The sequence below is a fragment of the Magallana gigas genome, chromosome 8 (assembly GCF_963853765.1).
Source record: "Magallana gigas chromosome 8, xbMagGiga1.1, whole genome shotgun sequence".
Classification (NCBI taxonomy): Eukaryota; Metazoa; Mollusca; class Bivalvia; order Ostreida; family Ostreidae; genus Magallana; species Magallana gigas.
The window spans coordinates 2,435,583-2,458,626 of record NC_088860.1 but is presented as its reverse complement, the minus strand read 5'-3'; the positions used below and the strand labels follow the sequence as shown (position 1 = coordinate 2,458,626).

At 34.8% G+C, this 23,044-nt stretch overlaps 1 protein-coding gene and 1 long non-coding RNA gene across 4 annotated transcripts; one reads left to right on the top strand and one right to left on the bottom strand.

Annotated features, from left to right (window-relative positions):
• Positions 1-533: 533 nt before the first annotated feature.
• LOC105338470 (cohesin subunit SA-1) lies at positions 534-22,059 on the bottom strand. Of its 3 annotated transcripts, XM_066068766.1 has the most exons (32): positions 21,993-22,059; positions 21,250-21,333; positions 21,036-21,135; positions 20,589-20,711; positions 20,046-20,219; positions 19,479-19,683; positions 18,920-19,071; positions 18,726-18,799; positions 18,295-18,418; positions 17,604-17,702; positions 16,879-16,958; positions 16,401-16,623; positions 15,983-16,097; positions 14,886-14,989; positions 14,631-14,720; positions 14,446-14,535; positions 14,174-14,233; positions 13,790-13,933; positions 13,509-13,579; positions 13,244-13,331; positions 10,049-10,222; positions 9,201-9,357; positions 8,297-8,430; positions 5,698-5,868; positions 5,236-5,312; positions 4,940-5,068; positions 4,317-4,495; positions 3,709-3,868; positions 2,111-2,230; positions 1,629-1,746; positions 1,475-1,516; positions 534-1,067 (listed from the first exon to the last, which is right to left on the bottom strand). In XM_066068766.1, exons 2-32 carry the CDS (start codon positions 21,330-21,332, stop codon positions 1,041-1,043), a joined length of 3,687 nt encoding a protein of 1,228 aa, XP_065924838.1. In that variant the 5' UTR covers position 21,333; positions 21,993-22,059; the 3' UTR covers positions 534-1,040. The 3 variants fall into 3 exon arrangements, with proteins under 3 accessions (XP_065924838.1, XP_065924839.1, XP_065924840.1); XM_066068767.1 differs by lacking the exon at positions 1,475-1,516; XM_066068768.1 differs by lacking the exons at positions 534-1,067; positions 1,475-1,516; positions 1,629-1,746; positions 2,111-2,230 and adding an exon at positions 3,062-3,448.
• Positions 6,716-7,889, top strand: LOC136270607 (uncharacterized). The gene is made up of 2 exons (XR_010708473.1): positions 6,716-7,065; positions 7,245-7,889. It is a non-coding gene; the product is annotated as an uncharacterized lncRNA (long non-coding RNA).
• Positions 22,060-23,044: the final 985 nt, after the last annotated feature.

The window sequence follows — 23,044 nt, the reverse complement described above, 5'->3', positions numbered from 1 at the left end:
TCTTGAAAATTCTACGTGTCAAATGACGTACACTTTAGGAGCACAACCGGTGTTAACATAATAAACACAATGTAAAAAGATCAATAATTTTAATTGTGCGTACAATTATTGAAAAAAAGTTGTAGTATAAGTAATAAGGAATCATTCTTTGACTTTGACTTTATGGTAACTTGATCATTTAATCTAACATCTCGAATCTATCATAATGCCCTTCGGACTTGATGGATTTGACCCCGTGTCCGACTATCGTGATCATCTCATAGAATTGAAGTAAAACAAAATTCATTCTTCCTTAAATATTACATTCATAGAAACAATTTACTTAAACCAAATTCACAAGGTTCTGTTGGTAACTTGATCAGTACATAGTAAACACCAATATCTGCGGGCGAGTTTTGATATGAGAACTCCAAGTCATCATTTTGTTTTCTGTATTTTAATAGGTTTTAAATTTGCAAAATGAACATCATTTACTATGTCATGTTCTGTGTACCATGCTTTATATAGATGGAAATAACAAATTTATCCACACACATAAATGTATATTTATTAATGATTTACCAATTTTATGATTATTCATAGATTTTCTGCAAAATTTAAGGACATGTGACTATCATAGAATTTGTCAATTCCATGAATGACAGTTTAAGAATGATGTCGAGATACAAAAGGAACATGATTACTCTGAACAACATGGAGATCATTAGACATAAATAAATAAAAAGAATGAAATATTGTCTTCATAATTCTGAACAGGGGTCAAACATTCCCTGCTGTAATCACAACACACAACTATTCTGATTCACAAATACATCTAACTTCACCAATAGTATTTCCTTCCTTCTATGCTCTAACAATTGAAATCCATCAAAAAACATAATGACAAGTAGGCCTACCCTCTTCTAAGTATTATATTAAAAATAAATAAAATTATATCGAATGGATTTGATGACATTTGCCACCCCTGTTAATGGTTATTTTCATCCTGTCAGATCATCAGGTTTCCATGGAAACACGTTTGGACTGAAGGTCTGATTCTTCTAGTATCCATGGTGACTCATTTCTGACTGTAAAAAAACACAAAACACAGCATCAATTCTGATGAATCTAAGAACTGATTGTATAAATAACAATTACAACACAAGATCCATCCTCATTATAAGTACATGTACTTCAAAATAATCCACCCTCTTGTAAGGGTACATACATAAATTCAACTTACTACAGGGTAAATCAAAATAATTCAATAACAATAATAAAGGATACCATAGGATTATCCAAATAACTTTAAGATATCAAAAATAATGCAATCTCCTACAGGGTACATCAAAATTATCTGTCCTCCCTTTAGGGTACATAAGAATAATCCACCTTCCCTTAAGGTAACATGAAAATAGTCTACAACAAGAAGATCAGAAATCTGGGAGAGACAACAAAGACACAGAGGACGATCTGGGGACAACACGAATCTTACCGGCACCTGTACAGGGGGCAGGTGATGAATGACCCCGGAATGCTTGTAGAATAAAAGTTCATTCAAAACAGAAGAGCCAATATATAATGTGAATTGTTAATGAAAACAACTTTTTAACCATCTGTAAATTTTTGTAAATAATAGGACTACTTACCGACGGATCCTCAATGTTCTGTGTGCCGTCACCATAGTAACCAGGAGGCATGACATGTGACCTTGGACTCTCAAAGTCTCCGATGCTGGCCTCACTTCCTTCTGTCTCCATTGGAGGTCTATTCATTCAAATTTATAAACTTAATATATAACACAATGTGATTTATATTCAGTAGATCATGAATATAGTGTTAAAAACTTGATAAATATTGTTGAATTATTTAATTTTTGTGAGGGAAAATTTTTGTAGACTGAAAGATCTTTATCTAAACTTTATTTCATTTTTATGAATATCCATTATCATTAAATAATATTTAACAACTCTTTGAAGATGTAAATATTTAGATGAGTGATACAAGTGAAATCTGTGAAAATAAAAATTAAATTGACTAGTTTCCATAATTTTGGGATTCTATAAGTACTCATTGGTAAGGTGTAAACTGTACAAATCTGTACTCCTGTTCCTACAGGTTTGTTACATACAAGTTTCCGCCCTGTCTGTAGTGTCCGTACGCGGCCTCCATATGCCTCTGGGCACCAGTCTGTCCTTTCTGTGCAGTCATCCATGACATGTGGGGTGTGGGAGGGGCCCCACCAATGTACCTTAAAGATAGCAACAGTGGACAATAGTACTGGTGAGGTTTGAACATAACCAAACATCATACATCTATCAAATAAATTCATTATTACCAATTTCTTAATACATGTACCTAATTTTTTTTAATATTTGTTGAATAGATACCAAAGTATATAACCATACAGCACATGCATTTAAAAACATTTCTTTTTATAGATAGAAGGTTTCCTGTATTATAATTATACATACAAGGCAACAACTCTCATGTAACACATTTGGTGATTTTTCTCAGGTTTTTGTTCCAGGAAGTTACATTTATCCATGAATTAGAACAGATGTCTTTCCTTACAGTGAATGACAGGCAATATACAATGTAGTTGAAATCATGGCATGCTTTTCTATCTCAATGAGCTGATAATAACACTGAGAACTCACCGCATATTTATGATAACACAAAATGTTAAACAATTTGCTGCTTGCAAAATAATGTTCATGTCAAAGTATTTGTTGGCAAATATACCACTAAATGACTAATGCCCTGCCCCAACCATAATTAATCTGAATGTTGGAAAATCTAATGCTCTTTTTATTTTAACAAAATTTTAAGACTAGGATTTTATCTTTTTCCTACAATTCTGACAACAATAATTTCTCCTCTCAAACATATGATCTAAAGTGTAAGAGGAGATAATGTTGAACAATACACACTTGTATACCTCCTGAATTACTAATGGTGTCCTATTGAATACAACGTACCAATGATAGACTCTCTGTTTGCATACATACAGTAACAATGAATATTCATTCACAAGGTAATTCTCAATCTCCCAGGAACAAAGACCAACTACAGACCATGCTTAAGTTGTACTACATTTTATTCACATTTTAAAACATGTGCGTATCTGTACATTGAGATTCTATATACATTATATACAGTGTATATTCACAACAGATTTTTCTGGTTTGAAGTTCATGACATGGCCTCTCTCCACCTGATAGCCCCTTACACATGAAACGTTACTCATTTCAAAGTGTTTATCATGATTTATAAAAATTCACTGCCTTAAAGCTGTGAATCCAACAGAACACATGAAGGAGGTGTTGTCTAAAAATGTCACAGCTGCCTTAATTAACTCCCAGGGGCAGAACAAAGCTGCCTTAATTAATTCCCAAGTGCAGTAAAAAGCACAAGGAAAGAAAACAACATCACATAACTGAATCAAACTCCGGAATGTCACCATAATCTAAAATAAAAACAAAAGGAAAAAATAGTGTAAACAACACCATCAAAAGATGGAAAAAATAAAATAAAACCTAGCATGCATAAAATAAAGAAGGTAGTGGATAAAAAATAAAATCATTAAGATCAAAGAATCCAATTCAAAATTAATCATATTTAACAAAAGAATTTAGCAAAAATATCAAAGTAACAAAAAAATCAGAAATTCTCCTGACCAGAGTATGAGAGAATCATGCACACACACATGGAATACAACAAACTTACGATTCCTGGAAGTCCTCTGACTGCTCTGAGGCCCCACCCACGCTCTCCTCGTCCATACGACGTCGTTTGATGGCGGTCGAGGCCATCACAGGGACCCCCGGGGCGGGTGTTCCTACCGACATGTCCACCCAGTCGCTCATGTTAGAGTCGTGGTCAGACACTGTAAACAAATGGAGGGATCAGATCAGGAGGTCATTACATTGTACACCAGTATTATACTCATATCCAAGAACAACATATAGTGTCTTGCCAATGCAGTAAACAGAGAACTGTTCAGGATGTCACTACTAGGATTACTGGTATACAAGTAGCTTTATTACAACATAATGTGTAAATTAATACTTGTACTCATCATCTAGTCAAAAAAGTAGAAGACGGTCATTTCCACAGGAAACCCCTTTGAAACATACATGTACATTCATCGTTTATTGAACAAGTATTAAAACCTTATAACTTCATGTATATTTCAAATAAAATGAATTTTAGCATTCTGATTATTGCAGATAAATCTCAATTATTACTTCTCAAGTTTTAACTACAATAACATACTAAGCATATGTTTTCATTGCGTAGAAATTTCTTAATTAAACTCTGTAAATGAGACCCACCATCGATCTGCTTGCGTTTGTTGGCGTAGCGCCTCTGGGTGGCCTGTTTGAGGGTGATGGGGTGGACCTCCCCGTCTCCCTGGGACAGACTATTACGGTAGGTGAACAGGGACTGCCACTCCTCGGACCGAGACTGGGGCATCATCCCACCGGGCAGGTGTTTGTCCAGGTAATGTAACCTACAGACACAACAGTTCTTGTCAGTTACTCAGGTAACTCAATGTAACCTACAGACACACAACAGTTCTTGTCAGGTAATGTAACCTACAGACACACAACAGTTCTTGTCAGTTACTCGGTTAACTCAATGTAAGTGACCAGATGCATGTACCTACACCTCTGAAGCTGTAAATGATTAAATACCATACATTTTTCTTTGTAAAAATTATTCATTACACTAAAAATTAATTGTCATAAAGATGGGTACTGCAACCTACAAACAGACAGACAATATAGTGCATCTTAGGTAACTGCTTGTAAGGGATCAACAAGCATAATACACAAGTGAGCTGCAGCCCATTGTCTATAGTATACATTGGTTACATATTCTGTACAAAGATTATTCGTTTGACTGAATATTTACCAAGACAGCCGATGAACTGACTGAGCATGAAATGACTTACACAACTTTCTTGTCCTGCTTCATCAGTTTGTTGGTGAACTCACAGATGACCTCTAGGAAGGAGAGGTTAGGGGGTGGGGTGCTGAGGTCGTGATGTTCGTCAACATGTAGACTAAACACGATGCCTTCTCTGTAACACATAACATCAGTTTAAAAAAAACTAGTAAAATAGTCTTGCTTCCTTTACTTTTTTATCTCTATCTTTAGCCTTATCTATAGCCTTTCAATCTTTCTTCTTATTAAAAATTCTCCTTGAGCAGGAAATCAAATCCAGACATTTAATCAATCGTGACTCACTTGTGCATGGCTGCCACAGCCTCCCTGTTCTTGACTTGATCCAAGCCAAACGACAGCGCAAACCTTCTGGACAACTCCTGTCAAACAATTTAAATCATTGATATTCATGTATATTGTGTACAGTTCTCTTTAGAAATTCACCACATATGCACAGTAAAGTACATGTAACACAGTAAACTATTAAGTTAAACATATTGTCATTCTAAAAAAGGTAACAGAAATAACGACCTTGATTGGTGAAATGACACTACTGTTGAGATATGATACAGGCCTTAAGAAACATTGATCGCTGTATATAATCAGTATATATTGAAGGTATGAGTACCCCCATCTGTATTAGTATTAGTGCATGTACTGGATAGATGTTAGTAACACTGACCATAAGAGACTGGAAGGCCTCCAACGAGCGGTCCACTGTTCCCTTCTGTATGGTATTACTTGATAGATATTAGTTTGACTGACCTTGAGTGACTGGAAGGCCTCTGACGACCGGTCCACCGCCCCCATCTCCATCTGTAGCTCCTTGTACAGCTGGGTCAGACTCAGTGCCAGTGTTTTGGCTGTCGACACCTTGTTGATCTCACGAGCTTTACCCAAAGTCGCTTTGATGATATCTCCATAGTCATTGTAAAACTGCAATCAAATCAGTAGTACTTAAAACATTTACAATGTAAAATAAAGAAATTCAAGGTCAATTCTTAGTGTTATAAAAGAATGGAAGAGCAATTTTATTTCATAAATAAACTGAATGCGAAAGATGTCATTTTTCAAAAACATTTAAAGGAAAGGTTCATTGGTTTAACTTAAAGCTGCTTGGTCCGATTTTTTTGTAATTACAGTATAAATTTTTTTTTTCATACAAATCATTTATCTTAGAAAGTTATGGACTTTCTCCTATTTACACCAGCAGAATCAGTCTCCTTCCAAAGTTAGAAATATTCAAAGTAAATAAAAATAATTTCTCTTTGGGCAAACGAAAAAACAAACCAAAATGCATCACGGGAAAGTTTAGAAAGGGAAACCGCTTGGTTTCGTCCCCTGAATGACTGGGGTTATTCAACCCGCATGCTATGCATCGATTATAAAGAAAGCAGACTTTGGAAATATTAGCGAACAAAACGTACACATGTTTATTTGTAATTTGTCTGATCATTTCGACCTTTATTCAAAGCGATGTCAAATTCGTAATACAACCATACCCGTCTCGTCGTCAGGGGTGAAATTTAATATGAGGCGAAATAACGCGGAACCTTTTAATGTCGTTTGTTTTGTTAGCAAACTTTGTACGTATTTTTTCATTGAAATTTGGCATAATTGACGGGTAAAACTACTGCAATGTCTATTATTATACATATACCAAGCATAGCCATCGTTTAAAAGCGTGCATAAAATTTGATATTAAATCGGACCAAGCAGCTTTAAGAAATATTAACTATAAACATGATTAAACAATCTAAAATCTTGATCAATAAAAAAATATGTTAAGGTGGAAGGCTACATCGTCACAAACATGTCTGACTTCCGTTCGAAACGCCATTGTGTTCCGGATTGATAACATTATGTCGTGGTACAAAATAGCTATACACCGTTTAATTGAACTCTTCTAACTAAGGAGATGAGATAGGACTGAAATCACCAAAACGCTTAGAAAATATGTCAATTTTCTTCCTGTTTAAAGCTTTTAACTAACATTGATTATCAGCTGTTTTGTACGGAAAACGTGGACTCTAAATAATATACCGTCTCCCTGCTCTGCTGCTATTGGCAATACATTTTTGTCGTGTCATCTGCAACAGACGATCATACCTATGTGGCGGATTATCGATATAGGTAAGCAGATGTCAAATTTTCATTTAAACTATATATGTATGATGAATATAAAACGAAAGTACCGTAGTACGATCTCTTGAATTGATCCTAACTTCCCAAATTTTAAAAAAAAAAACATTTGCAGTAAAAGACTTTCACTGAAACTTTGACATTAAACTAATGTATTTTGATTTAAATAGATACAGCTAGGTAGCAATAGCAGTGGAAGCCCGGATTTGCAAGCAAAATGAGGGAAGACACGGTTCTGAAAAGGAGCATGTTTTTCATTTCCACACATGCATGTGTATCACTATGGACATCTAATGTATTTATTAATATGCGTATGGTTGTTGTTTATAATTGCTATTGTATATAAAAAAAAAAGTTAAAGGCAATTTATAATATAATTAACTCCTAATATTTTGTTCTGAAGAGTTAAATATATATAATGCATTTATCAATAATATAATTTTTCAGCTTCAAACATTATCATAAGCACTACTTATCTTATATCTACATATTTAGCATAGACTTGTTCCTTTTATAATTTTTCTTCGTGATTTTTGTTAATTAAAAAATTGATCCCAAGATTTTTGAGACCATGTAAAATAAAGAAAGACAACTCTTAAACAGGATCTTTCATACCAAGATTTTTGCAATAATTAAGTATTTCCTTTAATTTTTCAATTTCATTCAATTTCTTTTCTTTATCCCATTCACCAACGACTATTGTTTATATTTTCCGGTTTTTGTGAGATTTTGTCCAGCAGTTTGCCTTAACAGAATTTTTTTTATATTTTAGTTTCATATTTATGTGGATTCCAATAAAAATCATACAAACTTCATTCATGATTTTTTTGTTTTTCATTTCTAAACTTAATAACATTTCACTTTCATAAGAATTTTAAAACAGAAATGTTTAAAAATTTGATAAATAAGGGGTTATCTGGAACCAGACTGATATTTTAAAAATTCTCTAGAAAATAGTGTATTGTATTTTGAGGTATATTATTGTTGAATACTGTGCCTAGTATTGGTAACAAATGCATGCAACAAAAATCTCCTACACTTATTTGGTGTAGAGATCCACCTTAAAGGAAAAAAAATAAGCAGATAGATTTCCAAATAGATAAATCCCTACATGTATATATGTTTACCTGTGTAATAAGACCTACCTCCCCAAGTGTTTAAATAGGTCACTGTACCTGTGTAGTGTTACCTACTCTCTGTGTACCTGTACAGTACGACCTACCTTCATGTAGTGTTTGAACATGTCAGCTGCCATCCGGATCTGGACGATGTTGTAGATGACCAGTTTACAGAATGAAGCCAGAAAGTTACGACGCTTGTGGAGTTCCTCGATCTTCACATTTTCATCAATGTCATCTGTAAAACAGACAGAACTCATTACACTTTTGTTAAGGAGATTCCTCTCAGTTCCCCATCCCCAATAAATATCTCCAATAGTTCAGATCATTTATCAAAACTAACATGAACAGAATAGTGGTGGAAATAAAGTCAAGTTTACAGGGTTGTCTCTAAAAATTGATGTAGAAGGGAGAAATACAAAAGTATTAGGGGGTCTGGAGGTCTAGCTCATAGCTAGATTGTGTTTGAAATGAAAAAATAGCCAGATAATTACTTCACCTCCCGGGTCTTAGAGACAACCCTGAGTTTATGAAATAGATCAAGTCATTCTTCAATACAATAATTATCATATAAACTACGCTAATTCTGGTTGACTGTATACATTTGTAGGATTTATCATTTAGCTATTCATACATTGTATGATTTATCATTTAGCTATTCATACATTGTATGATTTATCATTTAGCTATTCATACATTGTAGGATTTATCATTTAGCTATTCATACATTGTATGATTTATCATTGAGCTATTCATACATTGTATGATTTATCATTTAGCTATTCATACATTGTATGATTTATCATTGAGCTATTCATACATTTGTAGGATTTATCATTGAGCTATTCATACATTTGTAGGATTTATCATTGAGCTATTCATACATTTGTAGGATTTATCATTGAGCTATTGTTGACTGCATACATTTGTAGGATTTATCATTGAGCTATTGTTGACTGCATACATTTGTAGGATTTATCATTGAGCTATTCAGCCCAGCCTACTGACCGTCGTCGTCCTCAATGAAGACTTTCTCCGTCAGGAAGTTGCTGAGCTGCTGCTGGAGGTTCTTGTCCGGCTCGTACACCAGCGGCCGCATGACCTCATTAATCTCCCCCAGGTGGCGGCTGAACATGACCAGTAGGTCACAGATTGTGATGTAAGCCTACAACACAAACACAGAGTGATACCACACTGACTGTCTCATACCTAACAGACACACTCAGATGTTACTATATCTGTTTAGTTTTATCCCCTAATGTAAAGATATAACATAGCTAATTCTTAGAAGTAAATAAGTACAAATCAGTTTGACATTAATTTTTCCATAGTGAAATAATTAATTTTCATGGAATGTCAACTTGTACGATGAATGGATAATATTGTGTTTCATAATTAATAAAGGATATCAATTTGTAAGAGAGGATGACCCAAGAAAGCCACAAAGATTGAACCACAAGGAATCCATTGATTCCAGAGTTTGTTTTATGTTAGATGGTTAACATTTCTGTATCAAGGAATAAGAGTGCTTAGAACCATTTTAACAAGACTTGGACTTTTGATAGGACATAATTATCAATTTCTTGCAACAAAACAAGTTAAAAATGACTCTTTTTTGAGTGAAATATGCATAAAGTGCGTAGTCTTAACTCAAAAGCCTGACATATCTTGTTGATTTCAAAGTGTCATGACCGAGTGGCCAACAATGAAATAGACAGGCCTGCATCATATTGCTGTTGGACACAACTAAACAAGGTCACATTGCTTTTGGACACAACTAAACAAGGTCATATTGCCGTTGGGCACAACTGAAGGTCCAGGCTGTTGTAAGAATGGTACTATGACCCTTCACTAACCTCCTCTCCGACTTTGTCCTGCTGGTGGAACAACAGATCATGGCAGTACTTCATCATGTCATTCAGACGCTTCCTCAGAGACTTCATCTCGTTCTTGTTTGGATTCGCCTCATCCAGCTTGTTCAGATACCACAGCAGGGCCTGGCTACCACAGGCCAGGGCCTTACACACAATCTGTAAACACATCAAAGATAGTTAATACAATTACTACCACAAGCCTTACACACTATCTGTAAACACATCAAAGATAGTGAGTACAATTATTACCACAGGCCAGGGCCTTACACACTACTGTGGAATCATTAGATTTCGTGGTGGCTCAATTTTCGTGGAATTCGTGGGAACCTCTCATCCACAAATTAACACCCCCACGAATTAATATATTAGGGCTATAAAGTCATAACCCTTTTGTAAGTATACGAAAATACACAAAACTAGACACTTGTTGCAAAAGCAACAAAAAGGTCTTCCGTTTTGATATACATGTATCAATTTAACTGTAAGACATTGCTTCTCTCACATAGAAAAAGAAGTGGATATGATAATTATTGTGAATGATATATCCAGACGTTACTTACATGTAAAACAACGAGAATGAAAAAGAAATCAATTTTTGAAGTACTTTCTGTGACGACCGGAAGCAACGCCGATCTAAACAAAAACGTTAACCATTTGTACAATCATAAGTTAATCCTTCCTCAGAGTTTGGTTGTTCACGTCTCTGCCAAATCTAAGATCTCTTTGAAACAATAGTTTTTGTCTCGGGACCGGAAACAGACAAACGGAAGTGATTAATAAAAACAAAAGCTGGTATTTCTCGTACATTTGCTTAGCGTACATCACTGTTTATCAGGCTAGATGAAACACCCAATAAAATCAGTTAAACTTGTTAAAAACATGATTTGTTTGAACCCTCCGGTAAGAACCGGTTCTTAAAGTTGACAGAATTAAACCCATTAAACACATCCCCAATCAAATTTCTATTAATCATGAGAGCTTCGTGTCTGAATCACTTACACTGACAAAAATCTCGCGGACATCAAATTTGTAAAGATGAAAGTTACACAGATATATTTGAGATATCTCACCGGAAGTAAAATTTATTTGCTAATTTAACATTATATAGATGACATATGTAAGATTATATACTGATATTTTCTTTTTATGTAAAATGAATAATATTTGAAAAAAAACCCAAATTTTTGAAGTGCTTCCGGTGACGACCGGAAGTTACGCCGAACAATACAATATAGTGTAAACACATGTACATACATACTTCTATCATCCCACAAAGTTTGATTATTCAAGTCGTCACCGTTTTGAAGATCTCTAGGAATCAAGGTTTTTTGTTTCGGGACAGGAAACGGACAAACGGAAGTGTTTGATGAAAATGAAAGTTAGTATTTCTTAACCATTACACAACAGGACTTTATTGGCTATCAATTTTTCTTACATTGTCAAACAAAAACAGTTAAACTCTTAACCAACTTGAATTGTTTGAACTCTTCGGGTGTGGACCGGAAGTGACGGTTGACAAAATGAGAGCGGTTAAACACATCTTCTATCAAATGTCTACCAGCCATGTAAGCTTTGTGTCTTGGTCACTTACAGTTTATGAGATCTCGCTGTAATAATAGTTGTTTTAAAAAGAGTACCTGAGATATTTGAGATATCTCACCGGAAGTAATTTTTTTTGTTTATTAATCATCGGATAGATGACATATGAAAGCGCTTATACTTATATTTCAATTTTGTGTTAAAGAAATAAAATGCGTAAAAACATAATTTTTGTAGTGCTTCCGGTGACGACCGGAAGTTACGACGAACAAAACAGAATAGTTTAAACACATCTACAACTATAGGTCTATCATCCCACAAAGTTTGGAGGTTCAAGTCTTTATCGTTTCTGAGATCTCATTGTCCATAGCTTTTTGTCGTGGGACAGGAAACGGACGACAGGAAGTGAATTTTGAAAAAATGAAAAAAACGCCTGGAGATATTATCATTTTCTATCAGTCCTAAAAATTTCAAGAACATCCATCCATGCATCTCTGAGAAATCGGGTTAAACTTTTAAAAAACTTGATTTGTTTGAACTCTTCCTGTGTGTACCGGAAGTGACGGTCGACAAAATAAAAACGATTAAACACATCTTCTATCAAATGTTTATCAACCCTGTAAGTTTCTTGTCTTGATCACTTACAGTTTCTGAGATCTCGGGGTTCAAACATTTATTTTAAAAAAGGCTTCATGAGATATTTGAGATATCTCACCGGAAGTAGAATTTTTATGTTTATTAATCATCGGATAGATGACATATGTAGGCATTTATACTTATATTTCAATTCTCCGAGAAATATATTAAATGCGTAAAAGCATAATTTTTGAGGAGCTTCCGGTGACGACCGGAAGTTACGACGAACAAAACAAAATAGTTTAAACACATCTACAACTATAGGTCTATCATCCCTCAAAGTTTGGAGGTTTAAGTCTTTATCGTTTCTGAGATCTCATTGTCCATAGCTTTTTGTCGCGGGACAGGAAACGGACGACAGGAAGTTAATTTTGAAAAAATGAAAAAAACGCTTAGAGATATTATCATTTTCTATCAGTCCTTAAAATTTCAAGAGAATCTATCCAGCCATCTCTGAGAAATCGTGTGGACAAAAAACGGACAAAAAAAAATAATAATAATAAGAAACATTACAATCACTATAAGGTCTTCCGTTGGAAACGGAAGACCTTAATTACGTCCCCATGAACGTGTAAAATTTAAGCAATCCACGAAAATTGGCCCCCACGAATTTTAATGATTCCACAGTATCTGTATACACATCAAAGATAGTGAGTACAATTATTACCACTGGCCTTACACACTATCTGTAAACCACAGGCCAGGGCCTTACACACTATCTGTAAACAAGAGAACAAATTAGCAGAGGAACATACTGTAAACTAACTCTGATTTTAGAGAAAATTTCACACAGTTTGTGAGAATGATGTGAAAACCAGTATTTGTTATCTTTTACCAGTATTTAAACTGTTCACAAAAAAATACCAATGCAAACACCAGATCATTCTGAAATAATTTGTCACAAATAAAAATTTCTTTACATTAGGCCAATGTTTCAACATGGTTCTATTAAATGCTATTTCTTAAATGAGCGCCTAAATAACTACATCTATAAATAGCTACCTCTTCAGGAATTCCCTGGCTGTCATTGCCTGACTTTATGATGTGAAATATATCATCCCAGATGTCCCAGCTATTTAAATCATGACAACTGAAAATAACCAGAACATTATTCTTTAGTGTTAATGTATGCAACACCTGTAATTAACGACAGCAGTTTTATACCTTTTTAATACATATTGACAAACAAATTCTTTTGTTCTATGCAAGTTTATAGTTAGCAAATCATCAAGCATACAGTTTACAACTTAGAATATCCTGCACTTACCTGTACAAAGCCTCAATACGTTTGAGACAGGCCAGCAGGGCAAAGATCTCATCATCATCCGGTTCCTCACCCTACAGGACAAAGGCAGTTTGTAATCAAATTCATATCATCTCTCTTTTCCCCAAGAAAAATATCAAAGTAAATCAAACAGAGTGTAAAAGAGTTTTCCATTATTTAAATCCATTGATTTTAGTCTTACACATAGAAAGAGATTCTGCAAAATAATTGTTGCTGTCAACATCAAATCAGAATAAGAAAGAAACTAAGAAACTTTAAACAACCTCTGCGAAGAAATCGTGCATGGATTCCTTGAACTTGGCAATGAGGCTGTCAATCAAAGTCTTCCTTGCCACATCACACTTCCCAGCGATGGCAAATTCCTCGGAACATAGAGATTCGTAGCACTTAGAAGCCGCCTCCAAAACCTATAATAAAACAGGTATTCATAACACTTACCATGCTTTCACTACATTAATTCATTTGAAAGTCTACATAACAATTTCAGTTTTAGTAAGTGTAAATGAGGATGTTTCAAACTCCTTGTTAGTTTTTATCATTTACAGTAATGAGTCAAAGTTTGCATAACTAAAACATCAAAACAATAATGTAACAGACTGTTTTCGCAGTTAACATCTTTGATGTGTCAGATGACTTTTTTGACAAACCTCAGAGTCTGTGTGTTTCTCCATGATCTCGTGTAAGTACCTCAACAACAGCTCCAAGTTCTAGACAGAAGACAAATAGTCAATAAAGACAGAGTAAATATAATATTACAACACCTAAGAAAATTATTTCAGTTAAATCAGACAACTATTAGTCACGGTTATCAAAATTTTAACAGTAATTTTTTAATGGGGTAGTATATGACGTCTTAATTCACTTCAAAACTGTCTTTTTTTCACCTAGGAATAATCAGACGTGTTTGTCAGTCTCTCACCTTCTCCTGTCGACTGGTGGTGTAGATATCAAGATCAAAGTACTGAGGGATCTGAAGCAGGTTCGCCACCTTCTCTCCATCCATCAGGTACTGTAAACACAAAGATAGAAAGAGTGAATAACAAAGTCAAATCTCTCTCTCAGAAATATGCCCAGTGGCAGAGAGAGAAACACTGTATCCCTGACCTTCAGAAGGAGCTGTGGTAGGGTTGCTATGAAGTGCTCAGTCAGCCTGGTCTTGTCCTCAAGCACCTGTTTGTTTTCTTTGGATGTCAGCTGGAAAATGTGATTCAAGTAAATATCAAAAATTTCCAGTAATCTATCCTACTGATTAATTAGGAATTAAATTTTTCTTCCAATTGACATACATGTATAGTTAACAATGAAAGTCACAGAAAACTTCTATTATTAATCTACATATAAACTGGTACCAGGCCTGACCTTTTTGCTGGTGCCCCTTCCTACAGGGGATTCCCCAGTCGCGGCCTGACGAACACAACACACCATGATTTCTATCAGACTGGTCTCTTGTTTGTCGTCCATATCTAATAAAAAATGTATGATTAATGCTTGTACATACAATTCTATGACATGAGGTACATGTAATGGAAATACATTATATATTCAAAGTAACACAATCTACCTCCCTAAATAATTCAGCATCCCCTTCCCTGCTGCTAATTTAATATTCCTTTTACATATATACTCTGTGCCCTGTGTTGGGGACAGGAAGCATACATTTAAAACTATTTCCTATATATACTAATCCTCATAACAGCCTTTTCTGGTTACAAATACTTATAGATGTATATCACATCTACCAAGTATTATTCCCTCTATTTCTTACGGAAAATTATAGTTAATTTATAGCTCTATAGAAACAGCCAGACTGAAATCTACACATCCCATTTATCGATTGGTCGAAATCTACAGCGGCTGAAACTGACAGGACAGATATCAACACGGCCTGTTTATTGATTGGTCCAAACCTACAGCGACCTAGGTAAAATCTCGGACTGCACGAAATAATCATGACGATGTCAGACTCTGAGTCTCACAGGAGACGATTTGGCTGTTTCTTTAAGCTAACGTACTAACTTAGTTAACAGTAATTTAGTGAATTTTACTTACTTTTCATAATCAATTTATCAATTAGCTAAAAGAAAGATGTTAATATAAACAATAAAATGCTTTGTTTGATGATTCATTCGGGTTATGAAGGTAGCAATCATTGCATAAAAAATACATAACCAGCGTTAGCAGGATATGGAAATTCTTTCTGCAATGATCGCTACCTTCATAACCCAAATGAATCATCAAATAAAGCATTTTATTATCTAAATATACAAACTTCTTCACCTTTGAAAATCAAGTATGACTTGCACTAAACCATCTGAATTAATCATATACTATCAACTCTAAACTTTTCAAATATGCAATCCTTGGCTGTTGACTTGTACATCTGCCCTGCCCCCTTTAAGCTGTAGAGTTGTGACTCACACTACCGACTAACCCCCCCAGCTGTTGCATTGACTTACACTCCTCTCCCTTGGCAGGTTCCTCCAGAAGTAGGTCGGTCATACACTCCCAGTCCTTCATCATGTCGTTTATCTCCCACAAACTGTCCACCAAGTACGCACCATGCTCGTGTAACTATCAAACATCAAAAGTTATTATGTTGTTAAACTATGTAAGTGTAAAATATCAAAAAGTTTCATCACCGTTTGATTACCATAATATTTATCATTTGTTAAATGTGTAATGTTAAATATATATCTGTTGAGACAGGAAATTAATAAAAATATTGCAACATCACAATTGTTTCACGGCACCTTGATAATATGGATGAATCTTTACCTTGGCTGCAGTTTTACACAAGGTCATTTATAAATAAGGCCCAAAACAGAAATATTTATCTTTCAAGACAATCTTTACTAAAAATCAGAAGCTACCTACCTCGCTCTCAATAAAGAACTGGACGAGATCTCGTAACAAGGGTGTGTTCAAACTCTGTTTCTTGCCACGGTGGATTTTGAGTTTGTTGGTGCTGTTCTCGTCGCGCCTAAACAGCTTGGCATTGAGGAACTCGCCAGCGGCCTGAGCCACGTGTCTGTGAGAGGAGTATACCAACTCGTAGACATTCTCACAGTCCTTGTCTGCCAGAATCTGCTCATTGAACCTAAAACGAACACGTGAATGAGATGTTGACATGATCAACTGAAGTCCAACTGTTGAAGGCTTTGTGTCAATCCCTGATAATCAAGGATAACCTATGACATTCTGGTGGACATTTAAAAGGATTTCTCACAAAAATTTCTTTTTTTACTGCATTTTCAAACTTAATTTATTCTAGATATTCAGCACAGTTTCATCATTGAACTAAAACTTTAAAAGATTATATTTTTAATAAGTAAGACCGTTGCATAATACTAACTGTAGTATACTGATGACCAATTTGATGGCCTGCACAGCTACTTCATGCTCCTTGTCAAGAGTCATCTCCACAATCCTATCCTACAAATACACAATATGCCATTTTTAACATCAGACTTTACTGGTCGGAGTCCATGTGACTGTTACACTTATACAACATTGAGCACCTTGTTACATTCCATTTATACATGGTACCTCAAATCTGTTACATTACTGTTGCATTTGGTACCAGGGACTTGTTACATTACTGTTACATTTGGTACCAGGGACCTGTTTCATTACTGTTACATTTAGTACATGGACCTGTTACATTACTGTTACATTTTGTTCTTTGAACCTGTTACATTAGGTACTTTAAACCTGTTACATTAGGTTCTCTGAACCTGTAATCTTACAAAACATTTACATTCCATACATTTTTTGTTTTCAAAGTGTTTTGAAAACACATTCAGACATGATAAAAAGACAGTGTGCTTAAAAGTCAATATGTTTTATTCTGATGTCACAATAGCAAGTCTGTTAAAGTGCAACATCACAGCGAAAATCAAAACTCATGGTTGTGACTTGTGTAATGAATCAATGCTTGATTAGATACCTTGAATCTGTTACAATACATTTCCAGAACCTGTTACATTAGATAGTAGGAACCTGTTAAATAAGATACCTGTAACCTGTTTTAATTTATACCTGGAACCTGTTACATTTTGTTACAATTTCATTACATACCTTGAATCTGTTGGTAAACAGCTCCAGCTTTGTGGCAAGTTCCTCTGTGTCGTACAATGGCTGCAGACTTTTAAGGCAGCATAGGCGTACCTCTCCACTCTGTGAAACAAATATTTACAAGATATGGGCATCACTATTCATTGATTGCCATAGGCCTAGCTATCTATAAACTCCTTCTAATCTTTCAAACATATAATCATATATTTATTCGAACCACAGATTGTAGACTTTTTAATGATGATGATGAAATTAACTTATATTAGTGAATAATTTAATTCTGGTTGTAACGCGCTTTCTGATTGGCTAAAAAATTATTTTTATATCGTATAAAGAATGTTGCTTACGTCATAGTAAGACTTACGTCAAAAACGTATTAATACGCCTGACGTTACGTTTGAATTTTGTACAATTTTTCGCCATTTTAAAAGTCAAATGACCTTTGTTATTTACAATGAAGAGTGAAAAATTAAATTATAAGCAATGAATTCAATATTTATTAGTTTTATACGATATAAAATGGTTTGAAACAGTTTACGCTTTTTTATAAACCGCTTTGCGGTTTATAAAGCGTAAACTGTCCCAAACCATTTTATATCGTATAAAACAAATAAATATTGAATTCATTCCTTAATAGAAAGACAGGTATATATCATTGATAGTAACACAGGTATCAGTTGATAAAAAGACCTACCTTATCATAGAGGGTCCACCCCACGTACTTGAGGTAGCCGTCGTCTAAAAACATGTTGGGGTACTTCTTCATCCAGGTCCCGATCTCTGCCATACAGATGGAGCGGATCTCTGGCTGGGAATCCCTGAAATAAAACATTTATAGAATGCTTCATGTTGATAACTACTCCACAAGGCAGAGTTACCGTCCCTTAATGCTCAAGTATGTAAATTACAATCAAAGGTTCTTTTAAAGAGGGCATCAAATTATTCAAATAAATGTTGCCTTTTCTTCAATAAATCACTTCACATGTGATTTTCACACGATCTGATAATAAATCTGTTTTTTAACGCCAGGCCTGTGCGATACAGTTGTGTCAAAACTGCTCACTTTGCTAATGAACCATTAGTGGAGGTAAGTAATTACAATAGCTAAATGTTGGTGAACTCTACCTGTATCTGTGGACAAAGACTCCTTTAAAGATATAGGTCAACATGTTCCTGATTTCTGCTTGGTTTTCTTCCAGCTGAAATAAAGAAATTTACATGCAGTAAAACGAATTTCATTATCATATTCATTTCCATAAAACCCAGCACCACACGATGGGCCTTGAATGACAACATCCATTTTTCTGCGGTTCCCTTACCTCCTGCCTGCGCTGTAACAACATCTCCAGTCGGTCGTTGGCCCTCTTGGGCTGCTGCTTTTGTCGCTCGGCTTCGTACTGCCTCTGTGTGTTATCCAAATTAATGCTCAGATTCAGAGCTACATCCACCAAAGCTGTCATCAGCTTCATGGCTACCAAAGAAACAGTATGGTTAAAGCTCTAATTTTTAAAATATCCAGTTGAGATGATTTATTTTAAACTTCACTTTAAACACATCTATATGCCCACATAACCATTCCCAAATCCCTTAGCCTTCAATGATCTATCAACACAGAAACAGAGATCGATAATCTTGTCCTATTTCTACTAAATCCAAAAATTAACCACACTTTATAAAAAGTTTCATTTTAATTGTTTAAGATATATACTTAGGGATGGGTTATTGTATGGCATACATGCATGTATCTATCACTCCTCTTTTAAATAAACAAAAAATTCAAGACCATTCTAAGATTTTATAGAGTAGTTTGAGCCCCAATCTCACACAGACATCAACGATTAACTTGATCCCACACACATACTGAGCCGAATCACATACCTGCCAGGGTGCTGGTGTGCCTGAAGGCACGGACCTGTGAGTCAGTGAGACCGGTCAGTAGAGATATGATATTGTCCATCATGTACTGGTCGTAGATGATGCTGTACTGGCACTGTCGGACAAGCACCTGCACAAACTCACAGAAGTTCACCCGGAAACGCTTCCAGTTAGGACCAGACATGATCAGAGGGTAGTCTCCACTGTCCTACAGACAAATATCAGAGTGATTAATGCAATACAAAACACAGTTCTCTATAAAGTCAATGAATTATACTTATAACTAGGAGGGGAACCCCTCACCGTGCTGTACAGAAATCTCAGAGTATGTGCAGTACAACAAAGTAATCAATAAAATTAATGAATGAAGCATGCATTAACTAATCAAACAAAACTTCTGTAGGATCAATGAATGATTATGAGAGTACTTAATCAACCAAACAGCAACTTGAGCGAAATTCTCCCTTTTTTCTGAAGTGAAGTTCCCTTAAAACTCTGCCCTTAGTTGTTAGATTAAATTCTTGCAAAAAAAATTACCTAAATCTTAATCTCCCATTAACAATAACGTACCTCATCAAATTCCTCGGTCATTTTACGGATAATTTCTGCGTGTTCCTGGTTGGCATACATGAACGGAGTTATGGTTCCTTTGCACCCTGAGCCCTGTATAAAGAACTGAATGAGCTCCACAAGCGCTGTGTCTCTGTCGTTTTTGTATGATTCTATCCACTCATCTACAGTGCTCTGCAAATCACAAGGAAAAAAATCTTAAAGATTATAACTGTATTAGCCTGTTTATTCTCTTGCCTAACTGATTCTGTTGTATCTTTTAATTTTTGTTAATATTCTGTGCCAAGTAAAGAGGTATAATAAGAAATATATATATATCATCTTCAGTTGTTCCATCTGCAGTGGTGTTTTTTCAGTATTAACAATATCAACTTTTTTATTTTTTTACCCATACCCATAGTAAAATTTGTACAGCAATTTCAAAAACTTTTGACATGAAACTTAAAATCACCAGCTAGGCTTTAACACTTTTGTAACAGATAAACTTTACTATCACCTGTGAAGTATATCATTCCACTTTTGTCATTAAACAGTATCACCCACCTGCAGTGAGGCTTTTCCACTTTTGACGACATCAAACAGAGAACCAGTTCCGGAGTCCTCCTCATCCTCACTCTTCTTCCTGTTCCTGGCCGCTGCACCAGTCTGGCGGGGGCGCTTCACCGCCTGTTATAAATACAGTAGTCATTAACTATCTTGACCCATTATTTACTTCACAACTTCATATACAATAATTTACATTAATCTTCATGCACTATATCATTGATTTCTTATTTACAGCAATATATATTTTATTGAACATTACTTTTGAGAAAATTCATTGAGGACATGTAACATTTACACAGCTGTGTATTCACTCAAAGAAAGTGACTACAATCCTAATGTTAATGTTGCTATGATCTTTGTGTCTACAGGTAATTTGTGCTTTATTGCCACATTATTTCATTCAACATGACTGTAAAGAACATTCTGTGACCTTTCTGTACTTACACTGCCCCCTCTCCCTGACCCCCTTTTGCGTCCTCGCCCACTGCCAGCACCAGACACAGACATTGGTTCCTCAAAATCACTGTCAGAGTCATTCTCTGGTCTGTAATTAAGACACATTAACCATACTTAAAAACAACTAATCTATCAAAGTCACTCGGCTTAAATATGCAATTATTCCCACCAGCTCTTTTAATGTAAATGTATTATATCTTACACTGGTAAGTCTGAGGTTGCCTCAACAAATGCCCCTTGAACTGTGACCTTTGCCTTTGACTTCGCTTTCCTTGCTCCCCGCATCCTACCAAAAAAAATATAAAGTCAAATGATAGACATGATGGAAATCAATAATCAAAATTTCGAATAATCAGTTTACATTTGCTTAAAGGTTCATATCAAGATAACGTACTGTGCTTTGTGGAAAAGTTTGGTAAATAAGATGTTTTAAAAATTAAAACTCATAAATAAAGTAGCACACATGCCATGCAATTGTTGCATATGTGTCTGATCAAATAATGTATCAATGTTACACAAAATGTGCTGCATATGTTGAAAAGAAAATTGAAAAACTGATGTATACAACTGTTTTGGTGCAAGCTGATTTCATAAAATTGGCTTGATCTGATATGAACTTCACATCAATTGGCAATAGAAAACCAGTTATATTTTATCATAAAGAATAATATCATGCTAGTACACAGTTTAGTTTTCTAGATTTAAATCCGAGATTGAATTTTCAACTCGATAGTCTACTCAATTTGAAATAGATCACATATTCCGTATTCTTATTCTCAACTGCCCGTTGTAAACACAGATGCATGATACCCGACGCCGACGCATCGGAGTTCATTTTAACCTCTTTACATCAATTTTTGCTGCTAATTGGACGCAAGAAATTAAATATTGTAATTCTTAATCAAAATAATTCCAATTAATGCTTTAATTAACATAATAAATTACCTGAATACCCTCTTTGTTTGGCGGGAAGCTATCTGGTTCAGCTTGCCGGAAGTAAACAATAAGTCACGTGACTTCAAAATATTTCTGAAACGGATGCTTATGCATTCCGGATTTTTTTTTATGGGAGGGGGGGGGGGGTGCATTTTGTTCAAATCCAAACGAAAATACAATAACACATTAAAGTTCACATTTACACAAGTTTCAAATCATGTTACTTTTGTTGATTTTACATTTTTTTCATGTTCCACAAAAATGGAGGAAACAACTATATATACATCTTAATTTTTTCTTTGTAAATTTAAGAAAAATCATTGTTGTGATAGAAAACATTCACCCCCCCCCCCCCCCCCCCCGTCCGATGCTTCATGTCTGAAACACGAATGTATTCATCATAGTCTATGCTTACTGTAGAAGTGTACTTTTTTTCTTTATTTTTGGCCATTCATATTTGGTATTAAGGAAGGAGTCTTCTCGTTATCATGCTTTTGTTAATAATAAATTCATGTAATTTTGACACAGTCAAACAGATCATATAACCAAATGATTCTATCAGTTTAATCAAATTTGACCTCCTTTTTTCGCATAAAGGCCAGGCCAAGGTCACTACATGTACCTTTTTCCTCAACTAAAGATTCTGTACAGTTATGCAGACATCTGTTTAAATTTAAAAAGATATGAAGATTCTATATATTCTTCAACGAAATGATGGAATATCAGAATGTCTATCAGCTTATATACTACTAAATTGGAAAAAATATTGAAAATAAAATTGATATTCTTAGCCTGCATTTCCTATAATTCTCTTAAATTTAGAAGATATTTAGATTATTTTATATGCTTCGAATAGTCAAGTATTTCTGATTTTTACGTATTATGAAAACTTTATATAAAGATATAATGTTTTTAATTTTAGTTATTTTTTTCTCTCACACAAATCAATGTATAGAATGGGCGTTTTGAAAAGCTTATAAAATGTAATTTGATAGGCAAATCACATTTTAAAAACAAATTCTAAAACACAAATACCATACTATTAGTTCACATTAGTTAAA